Source organism: Rhinatrema bivittatum, chromosome 14, assembly GCF_901001135.1.
Source record: "Rhinatrema bivittatum chromosome 14, aRhiBiv1.1, whole genome shotgun sequence".
NCBI lineage: Eukaryota > Metazoa > Chordata > Amphibia > Gymnophiona > Rhinatrematidae > Rhinatrema > Rhinatrema bivittatum.
Window position 1 is genome coordinate 14,189,080 of NC_042628.1, and position 18,289 is coordinate 14,207,368.

At 48.7% G+C, this 18,289-nt stretch overlaps 2 protein-coding genes across 2 annotated transcripts in view; both read left to right on the forward strand.

The window, feature by feature from the left end:
- Positions 1 to 1,021: 1,021 nt before the first annotated feature.
- Positions 1,022 to 3,224, forward strand: LOC115076233 (cytochrome c oxidase assembly protein COX19). Its single transcript, XM_029577454.1, has 3 exons — positions 1,022 to 1,224; positions 1,743 to 1,854; positions 2,374 to 3,224. Exons 1-3 carry the CDS (start codon positions 1,143 to 1,145, stop codon positions 2,459 to 2,461), a joined length of 282 nt encoding a protein of 93 aa, XP_029433314.1. The 5' UTR covers positions 1,022 to 1,142; the 3' UTR covers positions 2,462 to 3,224.
- An 8,479-nt stretch (positions 3,225 to 11,703) lies between these two features.
- ADAP1 (ArfGAP with dual PH domains 1) overlaps positions 11,704 to 18,289 on the forward strand; it is a 97,624-nt gene continuing 91,038 nt past the window's right edge. Inside the window, exon 1 of the mRNA XM_029576634.1 lies at positions 11,704 to 11,965. Coding sequence (XP_029432494.1) covers positions 11,722 to 11,965 — 244 coding nt within the window. The 5' untranslated portion in view covers positions 11,704 to 11,721. The remainder of the gene's footprint in view (positions 11,966 to 18,289) is intronic.

Genomic DNA, 18,289 nt, shown 5'->3' on the forward strand with positions numbered 1-18,289 from the left:
CCCTTCTGTTGGTCTTATTCTCAGATCGCCTTTCTGTTTTCTCCAAAAGCACTTTATCTTTAATTTGCCTAGGGCAGTTTCCTCCTGCTTTTTTGGGTATCTAGCTGAATAGGAATTGTTTCTATTGGGCTATGGCAGCATGAGCATGCAGAACTGTCTGGGGTCGTCCCCTCCCGCCTGTTTTATATCCTCTGCCCAATTCACTTAGTCCATTCATTGCTTGGACCCTACTCAGCTGAAAGCAATCTAGCGGGTGTTCCTTCTGGAAAGCAGAGGTCCAGAGGGTAGAGCCACAAGGCCTTAACAGACAAAGCAATCTACTACATTAATGAATAGGAAAGCTTGCAAAAGATAACTAGTACAGAGAACCACCCTATAGCCCCAGCTCCCTTCTCAGTTTCTGACAACTGCATCTAAAGATGAGCTAGCGCCATGCACTGCCATATGAAGGACCTCTGTTTGACCCCTACAGCTGGAAATGCTGCATAGGCAGAACTCAGGACCCTTGCAGGGAGGACCTTCTGGCCATCATGCAACAGAGATGCCTACTTCTAGTCCATAGCCTTCCTTGGCATTGCTAATTTATCTCAGGCATATTTATTGTGGATATCCTGAAAACCTAACTGGCTGCTGGTCCCCCAGGACAGGTGGGGGAACCTCTGTCTTAGAGAAATAAAAACAAAACATACAATTGCCTTCGGTCAATAGTTAAGAAACAATCCCCCAAAATTGCAACGGCATTACTTAAGTAAGGCTGTTTATTGTACGCTTTGTCAGCTCGTATGCAAACATCTATTTTCATTTTGTATTATTTTAGGGGGCAGCAAAATACATCACAACCTGCACCGTTATTCCAAATTACAAAAACAGTACATCAAAGGGGCAGGAAAGCTGGCCACGTGCAAGGGGAACGTGGCAGCAACCAATCAGAGGAGAGGGGAGAGTACGGACAAAAAGCAGTCAGAAGACAAAAGCAGGCCAATCAGAAGGAAGGCTTTAAACCACCAATGAAACGGTGCTTGGGGTAGCCAATCGGGGCCCGGTTGACAGCCGGAATCCGGAAGTGTCTCCTGAGTCCTGGGAGGCGTGGGAGGCCGTAGCCGGCGCAGCTTTCTCGTCGTTCCCCCTTTAAAGTCGGTGCCATGTCCACGGCCATGAACTTCGGGGCCAAAAGCTTCAAGCCCCAGCCGCCGGACAAGGGCTCCTTCCCGCTGGACCACTTCGGTGAGTGCGCCACGGTGTCGCGGTCCTGGGACCTCGCCCTGCGTCACTGTGTGTGGCCCACCTGATCCACTGCCACGCTTGCTCGGTTTAATTGCGCCTGGAGCTCGTGATCGCTCAAACCCATTCGTTCCAAAGAAGGGAACGATTTGTCCCTCTCCATTGTCTAATAATTAATAGAACGGTTTTGTTAGGTTTGATGGACGATGCTGTTGAAATCCGTGGGGTTAACTGGTGGCTTTCTTTAAGTGAGGGGGAAGGGGATGATCCTGACTGTTAAGAGCCAGGGCGGATGTTGTGTGCTTCGTCAATAAACTCGCTGAGTACTGCCTGCCTGCCTCTGCCAGTGGACTGACACTGTGCTTGGCAAAACGGCAATCGAAACTTGTCTCATAGGGCTTCTGTTTTAAGGCTTCAACCAGTAAAGCACTCCCGGGTGTAAACCAGGGAAATCTGTGCTTATGTCTTTTTTTTTTTTTTCCTGACCTGAAGATTTGAGCATGGATTGTTTTGTACTGCAGGTGAATGTAAAGACTTCAAAGAGAGGTTCATGAAGTGCCTCAGAGAAAACCACTTTGAAAGTACTTTGTGCAGACCCGAATCCAAATCCTACTTGGAGTGCAGAATGGAAAGGTAAGACACAGCTGGCATAACCGTGCGGCGTGACCGATGGTGATAATACGGACCATGCTTCTGCTTTGGATAACTGCATTCAGCAGCACCCCCAGAAGTTTAGGTTGAAAAAAAGGCTTAAAAATGTATATCTTTTCTAGTTTGATCTTGGATGCAATCGAGGTTTTAATTAACCTCCTTGGGAAGGTTTTCCCTTACAGCTAATTATGCATAAAACCTTTAAAACATAAGGTAGAGGCATGTGTTATTGTTTTGTTCTGTTTTTTTTTTTAATAGCCTCTTATGTTTTCACATTTAAAAACATGAACATATTTACATGTTTGAAATGAAATTTTTTTTCAGTACTCAGCTGGTAGCTGCTCCTTTAGGTAACAGTCTTTTAGGGAAAGGTGGTCACTACCTTATATTGTAAACCATTTTATTTACAGATATTAAACACTGAATTTAAAATTTGTGGCTTATGACTTTGTCATCGTGCTGTTTTTTTAAAAAAATATTTTATTTTATTTTTTTACATAGACAACTTATGGCCAAAGAGCCTCTGGAAAAACTGGGCTTTAAAGATCTCGTGGATGAGTCAAAAGAAGCAGAGCCCAATAAGTCATAAAAAGGAAGCTATTCTGAGCACTTTATCAGTAAATCAGAGCTCTAGTACATATTGTACATCATGTGGAGATTTTCTGTCTTGGATGCTATGGTAGAACTCAGAGTTTCTTGAACAATATGACTTGTATGTCCTTTCAGAAGAAAATGTAAATACCACTTTTAATTGACACCAAAGCCAAATCGAATTTGGAATTTAAAATGGAATAAGTTTGGTGGCTCAACTTATATGCCAATGGACAGGACTGACTTCAAATAGCAAAACTGCATGCTTTACTCCAGCCAGCACCATTACTCAGAGTATGGGAAGAGGTACCAGAAGCCTTCTTGCGTGCCTTCTGCCACAAGGGTGAGGAAAGGTGCTGGAAGCCTGCCTGTCTGCTTTCTGTCCCCAAGGGTGGGATTTTGGATGTCTTGTAATATCTCTAGCCTTTCAGCTCTGTGTGACCAAGTTTATCCTGTAGAGCAGGGGTAGCCAACTCTGGTTCTGAAGAGCCACAGGCAAGTCTGCCTTCCAAGTTATCCACCGTGAATATGCATGAAATAGATTTGCTCATGCTGCCTCTATTCATATTCATTATGGATGGCCTGAAAACTAGGCCTATTTGTGGCTTTTGAGGACTGGAGTTTGCCACCCTGCTGTAGAGAATGCTTGTGGGCCCCTCTTGCTATGCAAAAGGATTTTCAAATAAAAGTGCTGATATAAAGCTGTGCTCTGCCAATAACCCTTTTGAGAAATAAAATAATTTGAGGGAGATTTAAGTTCATATGTGCTTCCTTTTTCTGTTATGCGGGAGAATTTTTTATTTTTAAATGGTTGTGATTGACGTGTGTGGGCAGCCATTCTTAGTTCCGTATGCCTTTCTTGTTGACATTAGAACCTAAGCGCACCCATTGTGCTTCACTCACTCAGTGGGGTGCGAGACAGTGGGAGAAGAGACTGGAGCAAGACTAATTCTGAGAGAGGTGCTCCCCTTGGCTGGATGTAAATATTCCCACCAGCTTGCAAACAACTTCTTGTGCAATGTGTTCTCCCTCCCCCCCCCCCCCCCCCCCCCCCCCCCCCCCCACCCCCCCATGTATTAGCTAAGTAGGAAATAGTTATACTTGCGAGTCTGCACGAGGAACTGCCAGGCTTCTCCGTGGTAATGCAGTAACAGTAAGGCTTTGGTAATAGTTATTATATACTGATGGATGAACTGGCAAGATGTAGCTGCAGTGTTAATGGTCCAGTAGAAGCACTGGTGTGAGACCAGAATGGCTTACTTATGCCTGTCTTGTCTACAAAGGCAGAGCGTTTTGCTTTTGCCTATATAATTGTTTCCCTAAAATCACATCTGCTCGCTGTCTGTTTCCCTTCCAGTAGTGTTTACACGGTGGGATATTGGACTTCAGCTTATCACTGACATTATTTGGGGTGCAAGTGGCCAAGCTCTGCTATGGAAGAGTCTGTTTTCTCTTCCAGCCTTAGGACCTGCCTCTACTGTGCTACAGCATCAGAAGCCTTCATTCATAACTGCCCCAGGCTGCCTCCTCTTCCTTTCTCTTATAACCTTCCATGGGCACTGCCTAATGCATAGGTGTTACCATTGTCTGTCTGGGATTCTCTCTCTCTCCCTCCCGCCTAAAGGCTGTGAGTGGCGCAGTATGTCCAGCCAGCCAAGGGAGCAAACACGAGCCCTTTCCGACGTTAGTAAGGGGGGAAACTAGTGATGAGAACGAGGTGGGCCACTGCTTTACCCAGGATTCAAATCTTCTCACATAGAAATGAAATGAAATGACATAGAAACATAGAAATGACGGCAGAAGAAGACCAACCGGTCCATCCAGTCTGCCCAGCAAGCTTCACACATTTGTTCTCATACTTAACTGTTTCTCTTGGCTCTTAGTAATCTTATGTTCTAATTCCCTTTTCACCCCCACCATTAATGTAGAGAGCAGTGCTGGAGCTGCTTCCAAGTGAAATATTAAGTTTGATTAGTTGGGTAAGCGGCAGCATAGCTCTCTGCCATGAAGCAGAGGGCAATGCTGGAAATGTGTGAAGTATCAGTTTTTCTTTTCCCCTGTCATTGAAGCAAGGAGTCATGCCGGACATGCACCGAAAGTGAAGAATGCCTTGAAAGTCACATTAACTATCATCAAATATTGAAAAGCCTAATAATTGGTAATACCTATAAGCCCATGAACCCATCCCTGTTTTTTTTTCTTTTTTTTCTTTTCTTTTTTTAATTGGGAGATGGATGCCCTTCATCCTTCTACTCTGTGAAGGTGGACACCTACCACCGGCCACTGGCATCCCGCTCCGTTAATGCCTCTGTGGCTACTGCCGCTCCATGCAGTGTTTTACTACCTGCTCTTTATATGCGTCCTCTAGAACTGATGGATCCCATCCCTGGGTTTTTTTATTATTTATTTAATTGGGAGATGACAGCCCTCCATCCTTCCGCTCCGTGAAGGTGGACACCTACCACTGGCCACTGGCATCCCGCTCCGTGAATGCCTCTGTGGCTACTGCCGCTCTGTGCAGTATTTTACTACCTGCTCTTTATATGGACACCTACCACTGGCCACTGGCATCCCGCTCCGTGAATGCCTCTGTGGCTACTGCCGCTCCGTGCAGTATTTTACTACCTGCTCTTTATATGTGTCCTCTAGACCTGATGGATCCCATCCCTGTTTTGTTTTTTGTTTTTGTTTTTTATTTAATTGGGAGATGACAGCCCTACATCCTTCCGCTCCATGAAGGTGGACACCTACCACTGGCCACTGGCATCCCGCTCCGTGAATGCCTCTGTGGCTACTGCCGCTCCGTGCAGTATTTTACTACCTGCTCTTTATATGCGTCCTCTGGACCTGATGGATCCACAATATTTATCCCATGCCCCTTTGAAGTGCTTCACAGTTTTGGACTTCACCACTTCCTCCGGAAGGGCATTCCAGGCATCCACCACTCTCTCCGTGAAGAAATTCTTCCTGACATTGGTTCTTAGTCTTCCTCCTTGGAGCCTCAGCTCGTGACCTCTGGTTCTGCTGATTTTTTTCTGTTGGAAAAGGTTTGTCATTGTCTTTGGATCGTTAAAGTTTTTCATGTATCTGAAAGTTTGAATCATATCACCCCTGCTCCTCCTTTCCTCCAGGGTGTACATATTTAGATTCTTCAATCTCTCCTCGTATGTCAACCGATGAAGACCCTCCACCTTCCTGGTCGCCCTTCTCTGTACCGCCTCCAACTTGTCCTTGTCTCTTTGTAGATACGGTCTCCAGAACTGAACACAGTACTCCAGGTGAGGCCTCACCAAGGACCTGTACAAGGGGATTATCACTTCCCTTTTCTTACTCGATATTCCTCTCTCTATGCATCCCAGCATTCTTCTGGCTTTTGCAATCGCCTTGTCGCATTGTTTCGCCGACTTCATATCATTAGACACTATCACCCCAAGGTCTCTCTCCTGCTCCGTGCACATCAGCCTTTCCCCCCCCATCGAATACAGTTCATTCGGATTTCCACTCCCCAAATGCATGACTTTGCACTTCTTGGCATTGAATTTCAGCTGCCATATCTTCGACCACTCTTCCAGCTTCCTTAAATCCCGTCTCATTCTCTCCACTCCTTCCGGCGTGTCCACTCTGTTGCAGATCTTAGTGTCGTCCGCAAAAAGACAAACCTTACCTTCTATCCCGTCCGCAATGTCGCTCACAAAGATATTGAACAGGACCGGTCCCAACACCGATCCTTGCGGTACACCACTTAAAACCGCTCTCTCTTCAGAGAAAGTTCCATTTACCATCACGCATTGTCTTCTGTCCGTCAACCAGTTTGCAATCCAGGTCACCACTTCGGCACTCACTCCCAAGCTTTTTGTTTTATTCACCAGTCTCCTGTGCGGAACCGTATCAAAAGCTTTGCTGAAATCCAAGTAGATGACATCTAGCGCTCTTCCTTGATCCAATTCCTTGGTTACCCAGTCGAAAAAGTCAATCAGATTTGTCTGACAGGATCTTCCCCTGGTGAATCCATGCTGCCTCTGGTCCATCAATTCTCCGGACTGTAGATATTTCACTATTCTCTCTTTCAACAGTGACTCCATTACTTTTCCCACCACCGAAGTGAGGCTAACCGGTCTGTAGTTACCAGCCTCTTCTCTGTTCCCACTCTTGTGAAGCGGGACCACCACCGCTCTTCTCCAATCACTCGGCACCACTCCCGTTTCTAGGGATCTATTGAACAGGTCACACAGCGGACCCGCCAGCACATCTCTGAGCTCCCTCAGAATCCTTGGATGAATCCCATCAGGCCCCATGGCTTTGTCCACTTTCAGATTCTTTAGCTCTTCCCATACATTTTCTACTGTAAAATGATTTTCATCTATTCCACTACCCTCCAGCTTCTTGTGTAGAAATGGTCCTTCTCCAGGGTCTTCTTTAGTGAATACAGAGCTGAAGTATTCATTTAATATTTCTGCCATTTCTTCGTCTCTCTCCACACATTGATCATTTCCACCTTTCAATTTCACTATACCACTATGGACTTTTCTCTTTTCGCTGATGTATCTGAAAAATGTTTTGTCACCATTTTTTATCTCCTTGGCAATCCTCTCTTCCGCTTGACTTTTTGCCAACCTTCTGTGAAAAATGAATGTGTTGGTTTGAGTCTGAATGCGATCTTCTCCCAGCTTGTAAAGAGCCCCATGTTATAAGATGCGCTCAGTGGTGCAGACATTTTTTCTGTGCCTTCTTTATTCCCAGTGCCGTGAGGAGTTTCATGCAGGTAAAACTGCGTATTGCTTCGAGCCGTCACATGGCAATCCTGTGCTAATGAAGGTGTAGCTCTGTTGCCCCCCCCCCCCCCCCAGGGTAGAGAGGTGCCCTGGAGTAGCTCACATCTTCCTAGTGCTGGGAATGTAACTCCTAGTCTGAGGAGGGCTACCATTAGCCAATGGGCAGAAGCTGGGGTTCTGGTACTGGACCTGCACTAAGGATTTGAGTCCCTTTTGTTTCTCTCTTCTCTGTCCTTGTATTTCCCTCTTTAACTTCCCATCTCCCAGGAGGCTCACGGACTCTGCCAGCTGGCAGCCATGTGTCCAGGGCAGGCGATGGGGTAGGGGGTGACACCTCCCTGAGCCTCTGAAGCAGAGCTGGCAGGGATGGCAACCAAGAAGCTGCAGTTTGGCAATTTCTTCCCAGCTTCCTCTGCACCCTGCTGTGCTCCATGCTGCCCTCCCACCTCAGTATTTATCCACACAAATCAGGTTTTGTGCACGTTACAATTTCCTGTGTGCACATACGCTCCTTCCCCCTCCCCCTTCTTAGTTAAAATGTGCGCTCAGCCAATGTAAAATGCTGAGCACACATTTAAATTTGGGTTTGCACACCTTTTAAATTCCTGATGCGTTGGCATATCATTTGCTTGCTGCAGCGGAGGTTAAATTTCTTTAGCGTGTGTGTTTAAGAAACCGTGTGCACAGCCTTAACACATGGCACGTACAGCAGCCCCAGGGTGTGTACAGCGAGCGGGGCTCAGCTTAGCAGGACTGGCATTACCTGCTGAAGAGAGATGCTGGGACTCCTGCAGGTGAGTGCTTCTCATCTCAGTCTTTATAGGTTGAATGGTCCCGCCCCTCTCTCTTTTTTTTCATTCTCTGTGATACTTTTTTTTTTTAATTGCACTACAAATTATTAAAATTAGGTCAAGCCAAAAATCACATGACCCCTGCCGATCTGAGAACCACTCATGTAGATCAGGACTGATCTACATCGCTAACACGAAGTGGAAAAAGACCCACTTTAAGGGGTAGATTTTAAGAGGTGTGCGGGCGTACAGGTGCCTGCACACGTGTGCCCGATTTTCTACGTTGCACAAGCGCCGAGGCCGCGCTGCCTTCCCCTGTTCCCTCCCCCCCTCCCTACCTTTTTTTTGCTTTTTTTTATTCTTGTTTTAAAACTTACAAGCCACTGCTTATCCCTGCACCTTAGCAGCGCGGACTCTAGCTCCCGTTTGGGATCAGAGGTGGATTGGCCTATTGGGGCTTTGAGCATATACCCCCCATGGGCTGGTCAGGCCAATCATGTGGTCAGTGTTGGTCACAGCAGCCAGATGCCCGCAGAGCCCCTGCGACCAACACCAGGCCCCGCAGCAGCTTTTCTGTTGTAGCGGGAGGCTCTCCTTCCAGCCTCTGAACCTCTCATGTGGCAGCAGCTGTAGGGACCTTCTCCTGTTCCTCCCCTCACCCACCATCACCACAGCAGTACTCCCCGTCACACACGCCTCTTCTCACCCTCGCCCTGCCTCTGCCGGCAGGAAGCGGCACACAAACTGCCTGGTGCTGCCTCACTATTGGGCTGAACGCCTCTCAGCGGCAGCCTCCCTCATGTTTTTGGGCTGTGGCAAAAAAAATAATTAAAAACAAAACACAACCAGCCTTGGGGCCTTCCAGCTTGCGCCTTCCTGCATCAAATGATACCCCCTCTGGGAGCGGCCACAGGGAGCCCACCCAGTCCCCATTCTTTTGGGGTCCTGCCTGAATCCGCATGTAAATAAAAACATTTTTAACTTATTGAGGGAGAAGAGTGAGAGTGGGAATGAGTCAGTGAGCCTGTGTGCAAGCACGAGAGAGCATGTGTGAGTGAGAATGAATGTACGTGTGTGTGTGTGTGTGTGTATAAAAGTGAGAGGAGAAATCCATGACACTCAGCATGACTGTAATCAAAAGTTCTCAGGTATGGAGAACAGGGTTTATGTTTAGTCCTTATTAGTTTAAATTATTGGATGTTATTTGAAGTGTCTGCTGTTTAAAGTATTTTATTGATGTTTGGAAAATTAAATTTTGATATGAGTTTTTTTAATTATTGGATGTTCTATTTGTCAGCTGTTTTGAAATTTCTTTTTTTTCTTAACGTGGTTTCACTTATGATTAGAAATCTTATGTTTTTGTTTGATGTTTTATGAGGAATGTTGGTGATTCTGTTTGTCCATTGTTGTACCACATACGGGATCGGATTTGTTGCAGTTTCCTGTTCAGTGTTTGCCTGCATATTTCCATTGTTACTTTATGGTCTCTTTAGTCCATATGTGGTGAGGATCTGTCTGTGCTCTGCATGTGTGACTGAGGTGAGATATTCTGCTAGGGTTCTACAGCAGCCTGGTTTTTTTTTTTTTGTTTTTGTTTTTTTTCAGTTTTCCTAACAGGAAGTGCTTTGGTGTTTTAGGGCCTGATGTAATGTTTGCGGTGCTGGCTTTTCAAAGGTAGGCTTGTTGTTTAAAAGCTGGCGTTTTGGCATAGGAGGCTTATTATATTATGATAAGTCAGTTTACCTAAGGCTTCCTGATGCCCAAACCCACACCCAAGTCTTACAATAGGCCTTATGTAATATGGGTTCCAAGTTTCTATTTTTTTTAGGGTTTTCTGATTGGCACCATAGCAGTGCACATACATATAATCACACATATTGCTGTGATAGTTTTTATCTTAGAATACAGTACTCTGTCCTTATGCATTTATAACATTTTTTATATTAAAATTTTGGTGGGGGGGGGGGGGGGCAATGGCAGGTCACTCTGAGCTGCAGGAGGGGGGGGTGCAAGGATCTCTGGCACCTCATCCTCTTGCACCAGCCTTGACTGTACTAACGTTGTGAGAAAGCAAGATTGCAGGTTGAGCTGTGCTGCGTTTGGGTCAGTGGGTTATATACACTCAGACCCACACATTCACTCTCTCTCTCTTTGTGTCAGAGTGTGTAGCGGTGTCTTTTTCTCTCTCTCACTGTCAGATACAAAGACCCACCCTGAGAACGAAAGAGTCTGTCTGTCTATCTGTGTCGGTGGGTCTGTGCCAGTAAAGTTTCCTCAATCTGCCACTGGCTGGCAGTGTGCTTTTCTCATTATTTGGCAACTGGTTCCAGAGTTGATTAGTTGGCAAGAGCCTTTAAAACCAACCCAGGAATCCAGTGTAGTGGCCCATTCCTGGGTCTGAGACCAGCCTGGTGGGAGCCCTCCCCACTTTCGGACAGACTCCGGTCCTCACCTTCTTGGTGCCTGGGGCAGAAGGTGTTAGTGGGTGGGACTTCCCTTCCTTCAGCCTAGGGACCACAAATGGCACTGTGCACTAGGGGGGCAGTATCTACAAACCTATATAGGTTTATTAGGAATCATGTACCTAAACCTGCATGGATGGAAGGGGACTGCAGCTCAGTTTGCTTACCCCGCTCTAGGATGTGTTCTACTAAGCAAAGAATGTGAAATTTTATGTTGGAGAGTTTTTGGCTGAATTCTGTCACGTTTCAGGTCACATGATGTACCTCTCAAGAGACATCTTGCTGTGCTTTGGGAAAACTGTTGGAGCAGGTGCTGCAGGGAAGGCCACAAGGGAATCAGACCCAGGCCTGGATTCTGAAAAAATTCCCCAGGCTGCTTTTGTTCCTGCAAGCAACCCCTGTTTGGGATCCTGCCAGGTACTTATGACCTGAATTGGTCCGTGGCCACTGCTGGAAGCAGGATACTGGGCTTACGGCATCCTTGATCTGACCCAATATGGCGATTCTCGTGTTTTTATGAGGATAGTAATGGGATGAGTCACTGTGTATGGAAAAGTAAGAAACCCCTTAGGACCTGATTCTGACCTGCCCTGGAATGAAAAAAAAAGCTTCAAAATCAAGCTCCGATCGTTGCACGATGAAGAGCCTAAGAGATGTACTGAAACAGACCAATGCTCAGCTGAACCCAGCATCCTGTCTCCAACAGTGGTCACGCTGGAGATACTCAAGAATAGCCGACTAATGATTGTTTATGGCCTAGAAACCTGTCTAAACCTTCTATGGCAACACTTTCCCTGCTCTGCTTGTTCATTAACTGAACAAATATCTTTCTACACCTGGAATCTCACCTCGTCTTACTATTGTTTCATTGCCTCTTAACTTATTCCACTCCTCTATCCTGTGCCCTCTTCTCCAAGTTGTTTATCTTTTCGTCAGGGGGGGAGCCCTCATTCTCTGCACGTTTTCTAATACTGGGGGAGGGGAGACCTTATGATATTCTCCGGGGAGGGGGGTTTGGTTTGTATTTGCCTCCTTGGCCCCCCCCCCCTGGGGATCTGAATGTGTTAACACTTGCCCAAATGACTGTGGGGGCAGACTCCAGCGGGGGAGCCCGCACGTGGGCTTCTCCCCTAGGCGCATGGTACACGGGGGGGGGGGGGAGGGCGGCGCTGCGCTGCTCGGAACGGCCGCTGGGGGGCAGCAGGCTCCCGTCGGCCACGCTCCTGGGCAGGAATGCGGAACCAGCGCTGCGCCGATCGCCCCGGCAGGGACGAGGAGGAGCCTGGGCAGAGCCGCCGCCGCTCCCGGACGGCCGGAGCCTCCCTCCCCAGCCAGCATGAGGACCAAATGAGCCCGGCTCCCCGCCCTGCGCAGCCCCCCCTTCGCCGGGCCATGGCCGAGGAACGGAACAAAAGGGCTTTGCTGGAGCTGCTCCAGAGACCCGGCAACAGCCTGTGCGCGGACTGCCGGGCACCCGGTAAGAGCGGGGTGGGAAGGTTTGCACCGGGTCGCTGAGCCTGCCCTGGGCGTTCATTGGAAAGCTCTTAGCATTCAAGTTTCTTTTTTCTTTTGACTTTGTGGGGTTTTTTTCTCTAGGAAGCAATTTCATCAGTTTCCACACGAAGAGCAGGAGCTCGCGCTGTGTCCTTGCACAACAATAGCTCCATAGAAAGAGGAAGCGCTGCTTAACGCGCGCCCTTCAGGCGTGCGAGGGGGGGGAGAGGTGGCTTGGAAACGCCGGGTGGGTGCTGCCGGCCGGGGATCGGGGCGGGAGCAGCTGCATTGCAGAGCGAGGGGGGGAAACTTTCCGCTTCTCTCTGGCTGGGCTGCTGCCGCTTTGTTGCCTGGCAGCGTTGCCCGGGCTTTCCTACGCCCGGATTAACGCTGCCAAAAGGGGCCTTTTAAGCACGCGCTGGACTTTACACTTTGCGCTTGCCTTCTGCTCCTTTGAATGCTCTCCATGTGCCAGGCTTGCTTCTCACTTCTGCTCGGTGTCGCAATAGCCACACACGGGCGGGTTCATTGCTGCCTGCAACTCTTAGCAAACCTGGGAAAGTGAAACTGCAGACCGTCGCCCCGGGGTGGGGGTGGGGGGGGATCCACCCTGCAGCCAGGGGTTGCACCTGCCTGAGCATCCTGGCACGGGGAATGCAGGCCGGGATGCACCGATTATTACATTAATCGTAAGGAAGTCTGTTGAGTGGGTCTCATTACAGATGCAGAAGGAGCCTGTGACTGCAGTGCACGCCAGGAATCTAAGATCTGTCCCTGGAGTTTCCTGTGCAGCCCCCAGGCTTCAGGCTCAGAATAAGTCAGGGCACCTCCATGAGATCTCACAAGAAATTAATCCCCCTTTTTTTTTAATAGAAGAAAAGTGTTCATCTAGGTGTGAGTGCACCAGATGTAAAAAATGGATTATATCTCTGTGGCTGTCTAATTATCTATAGCACACAAATATATCTCCACAGGCAAAAACTGCATGAGCACTTCTGATGCCACAGATAAAGGTCCTTCTGAAATCAGTAGCACAGAAAAGTAGATCTTACACTGGAGAAACATTTTCTTTTAACAGAGTGTCTAAAAGCCTGTAGGAGGAGCTTCATATATAGAAATAGAGCATCTGGGGTATTGTCCAGATGTGGTAGATTGCATTTATCATAGGATAAACAGAGCAGCGTCAGCAGTGCCCATCACATGAAAACTGCAAAGCCCTTTTTTTACCTGCCCTGCACTACAGCAGAATTGGTTTCATCTCCGGTGTTAGCTTCACTTTTCTCCCCTTCTAGGGGTTCCTCCCTGCTTGTCCCACACTTTCTAGAATTCCCCTACCCTCTAGTGCCACGCTACCGTCACCTCTTCCAGCCTCATCTCAGCATCTTTTCTTAGAAAGCGCCCTTTCTCCTGAACAATACTTACCTGTTGTGCATTTACAATAACTGACTTGGAAATTTACATTTGTCTTGGTGATTTCTAGCCAATGGACTGTGTTTTGAGTATAGGATTACGAGAAGAAGAACAAGGGAGCAGGTCACCCTGTTCCTCCAGAGCTTCAGTCATGTCGGGTCTGTAGGATACCCCAGGTATGCAAAGTAGTTAGGGGCCTAAAGCTTAGGTGTGCAGCATACGTGATGAATATTCAGGCGGGATAGCTTGAAAACCAGCTTCCTCGCACCTTATTTACTTTGCTGCTGAGGCACAGGCAAAGATAAAACTACAACTTTTTGTTTACAAAGCTGAAACCTCACCATTTAGCATCTGTTTTCCAGACTTGCTGTGCTTCCAGTGTTTTGCTTATTTGGGGAGACCATAATACTGTTACTGCCTAGGAAGGGTGAGCCGACTTAAGTGTACATTTCATGAAGGATCCCTAGTGGCTAAAGGATGAAAATACAAAAAGGGGGAACCTGCAGGGAGCGGCAGTTCCTACCCTTAACAGAAGGCATGAGGGGAACCTGCAGGGAGCGGCAGTTTCTACCCTTAACAGAAGGGATGGAGGGAACCTGCAGGGAGCGGCAGTTACTACCCTTAACAGAAGGGATGGAGGGAACCTGCAGGGAGCGGCAGTTCCTACCCTTAACAGAAGGGATGGAGGGAACCTGCAGGGAGCGGCAGTTCCTACCCTTAACAGAAGGGATGGAGGGAACCTGCAGGGAGCGGCAGTTTCTACCCTTAACAGAAGGCATGAGGGGGAACCTGCAGGGAGCGGCAGTTCCTACCAACAGAAGGGATGGAGGGAACCTGCAGGGAGCGGCAGTTCCTACCCTTAACTGAAGGCATGAGGGGAACCTGCAGGGAGCGGCAGTTTCTACCCTTAACAGAAGGCATGAGGAGAACCTGCAGGGAGCGGCAGTTTCTACCCTTAACAGAAGGCATGAGGGGTACCTGCAGGGAGCGGCAGTTTCTACCCTTAACAGAAGGGATGGAGGGAACCTGCAGGGAGCGGCAGTTCCTACCAACAGAAGGGATGGAGGGAACCTGCAGGGAGCGGCAGTTCCTACCCTTAACTGAAGGCATGAGGGGGAACCTGCAGGGAGCGGCAGTTCCTACCCTTAACAGAAGGCATGAGGAGAACCTGCAGGGAGCGGCAGTTTCTACCCTTAACAGAAGGCATGAGGGGTACCTGCAGGGAGCGGCAGTTTCTACCAACAGAAGGGATGGAGGGAACCTGCAGGGAGCGGCAGTTCCTACCCTTAACAGAAGGCATGAGGGGTACCTGCAGGGAGCGGCAGTTTCTACCAACAGAAGGGATGGAGGGAACCTGCAGGGAGCGGCAGTTCCTACCCTTAACAGAAGGCATGAGGGGTACCTGCAGGGAGCGGCAGTTTCTACCCTTAACAGAAGGCATGAGGGGTACCTGCAGGGAGCGGCAGTTCCTACCAACAGAAGGGATGGAGGGAACCTGCAGGGAGCGGCAGTTTCTACCCTTAACTGAAGGAATGGTGGGAACCTGCAGGGAGCGGCAGTTTCTACCCTTAACTGAAGGGATGGAGGGAACCTGCAGGGAGCGGCAGTTTCTACCCTTAACTGAAGGGATGGAGGGAACCTGCAGGGAGCGGCAGTTCCTACCCTTAACAGAAGGGATGGAGGGAACCTGCAGGGAGCGGCAGTTCCTACCCTTAACAGAAGGGATGGAGGGAACCTGCAGGGAGCGGCAGTTCCTACCCTTAACAGAAGGGATGGAGGGAACCTGCAGGGAGCGGCAGTTCCTACCCTTAACTGAAGGGATGGAGGGAACCTGCAGGGAGCGGCAGTTTCTACCCTTAACTGAAGGAATGGTGGGAACCTGCAGGGAGCGGCAGTTTCTACCCTTAACTGAAGGGATGGAGGGAACCTGCAGGGAGCGGCAGTTTCTACCCTTAACTGAAGGGATGGAGGGAACCTGCAGGGAGCGGCAGTTTCTACCCTTAACTGAAGGGATGGAGGGAACCTGCAGGGAGCGGCAGTTTCTACCCTTAACTGAAGGGATGGAGGGAACCTGCAGGGAGCGGCAGTTTCTACCCTTAACTGAAGGGATGGAGGGAACCTGCAGGGAGCGGCAGTTTCTACCCTTAACTGAAGGGATGGAGGGAACCTGCAGGGAGCGGCAGTTTCTACCCTTAACAGAAGGAATGGAAAGAACCTGCAGGGAGCGGCAGTTTCTACCCTTAACTGAAGGGATGGAGGGAACCTGCAGGGAGCGGCAGTTTCTACCCTTAACAGAAGGAATGGAAAGAATCTGCAGGGAGCGGCAGTTTCTACCCTTAACTGAAGGGATGGAGGGAACCTGCAGGGAGCGGCAGTTTCTACCCTTAACAGAAGGGATGGAGGGAACCTGCAGGGAGCGGCAGTTTCTACCCTTAACTGAAGGCATGAGGGGACCCTGTAGAGCAGTGGTTCTCAACCTTTCTAATGCCGTGACCCCGCAATACAGTTCCTCATGTTGCGGTGACCCCAAACCAAAAAATAATTTTGGTGGCTACTTCAAAACTGTAATTTTGCTACAGTTATGATTCGGAATGTAAATACCTGATATGCATTATGTATTCTCATTGCTACAAATCAAACATAATTATACATCGGGGAACAGTGTGAACTACATCTTATAGTGGTCTCTTATAGTATAAGACCGATGTAGTTCACATTTTTAAATGTATGGTGCTTTGTGTAAGCTGCTTTGTGTACTGTGTAATGATTACACACAAAGCACCTTACACTTACACAGTATTGTGTGTATGGTGTGTGTACTGTTTTTACATTATTAACCTTTTTTACACCAGTAGGCTGTCTCGCAGGCTCTCTTGGCTCTCCGCCTCTTGCCTCTCCGCCTCCTAGGCTTCTGTCCTCCGGCGCTTGCTGCGTCCGCCCACTGATGACGTCAGCAAGCGCCGGACACATGTAATGCGCTGCTATGGACTGTGGAGCGTTCCCCCCGCTTCCCCCGCCCCTTAGGCCCCGGAAGGATGATGCAAGCACGTCTGCGCATGCGCGCAGGCATTCAGTTTGGAACGCGCATCCATAACGGCGTGCGTTCCAGCTGAATAGCGCTGCTGCAGACGGTGGCGCGACTTCTCAGCGGCTAAAGCCATCAGAAATATGTATTTTCCGATGGCTTTAGGCGACCCCGGTGTTTTGGTCGTTCGACCCCCGCCGGGGTCGCGACCCACAGGTTGAGAACCGCTGCTGTAGAGAGTGGCAGTTACCACCCTAAAATAATAAAAATAATATAAACCTGCTGGGCATACTGGCTGGACCAATTGGGTCACTTTCTGCTTTCCTTTTATGATACTAATTATCTTGGATAATTGAATAGATTCAGATTCATGTCAGCCCACCCTTCTTAGCCAACGACAGTGCCGTGGTCTCCCTCAGTAAGCAGACCACCAATGATTTGTGACGCCCTTCACCTCCACGCTCTTTCCACCTCCACGCTCTTTCCTAGGCTCTACCGCTGTCAGCATTGACATCCTGCATGCTGTGTCCTTGCATCTTCCATCGGGGCCCTCTCGCCACATCTTGTATTATTTATTACATTACATGTACCTTGCCTCATGGATGTGAACCACTCTATAGTCCTGTACTCTGGTGGGAGAGTGAGTAATAAATCCTTGCAATATATCAGCAAGCCCCAGCCTCTTTTGAGTTGGATGCTTAAAGGGATACATTTCTTCCTGGCAAACCCTTGTGTCTTGGAATATGTTGCAGTGTGTAAAACAGCTGTAATTGGAATCGGCGACACGCACCAATCCTTTCACAGAGGATCCTTGAAGAGTTCTGAAATGGTGCATCTGTGTTTTGCTAGGAATTAATTTCCTGAAATCTCGGTAAGGGAGGACCCCCTCACCCCCCCCCCCCCCCCCCAGAAAAAACCCAACCTAGGTGCAAAGACTTCAGCTAGCGCCAGCTCTTTGCTAGATCCCTCTGCGGGTGTAGGGCGCTACCAGCAGGGAAATGATTAGTTATCAAAGTTATATTTCCATCCATCACATCGCCAAAATGCAGTCTTAAGCAGTGGAGAAAGAGAGAGAGTGAGCAAGGACTTCAAAAGTTATCGAGGTACAGAAGGTGTTTGTCAAAAAAAAAAAAATGTCTTTTATTCACATTTTTACTTTGAAAATCCCCAAGCAAAAATACATGCAGAAGGCAAATTTCAAAGGCCATTTACCATCTAAAAGGACTCTTACAAAAATGGCCCACCCTGTACGCCGATTCCACAATGCGTGCAATTTTACCCGCATTTTCACGAAGGCGTTCCCGGCATGGGGTTAGGTCAAGGAGGCACCAACGTGCACAGTTTGGGATTTTCAAAACTGCTACGCGTGTATGCGCAGAAGAACATCGAGGGTCCGTGGGCGGTTCTCACACGCCAGGAGCGGCAGATGCGCGCACAAGTTGCCTCGGCGCACGCCGAGAGGATTTTAAAAAGCTGCCCGAACACCCGCGTCTCTCCCGCTTCGCGCACAAGCCCGAGGTTTTGAGAAAGGGGCGGGGGCGTAGGCACATGGGGAGAGGGCCAAGAGATTGGCGTGTAAATACCCACACAGGCGCGCGCCGGCTCCCCTGCTGTGGAACTTTAGTTTTGCCGTGGATGGACGTGTAAGTGATAAAATAAAAAATTCTAGGCTGGTCAGGCGGGGTTTTAAGGGTTGGAGCTAACGGGGCAGAGGGAGGCTATTAAACTGAGGGTTGCAAGTCCCATCCCTAAACTGGGCCAACTGGGAATGAACTGGGAAAATGGCGAATGGCGTTGGTGCAAGTTCCTTATAAAATCCCCCACTCACGCGGTAGATACAGGATTTGCGCGCATGTGGATGCACCTCCAGGC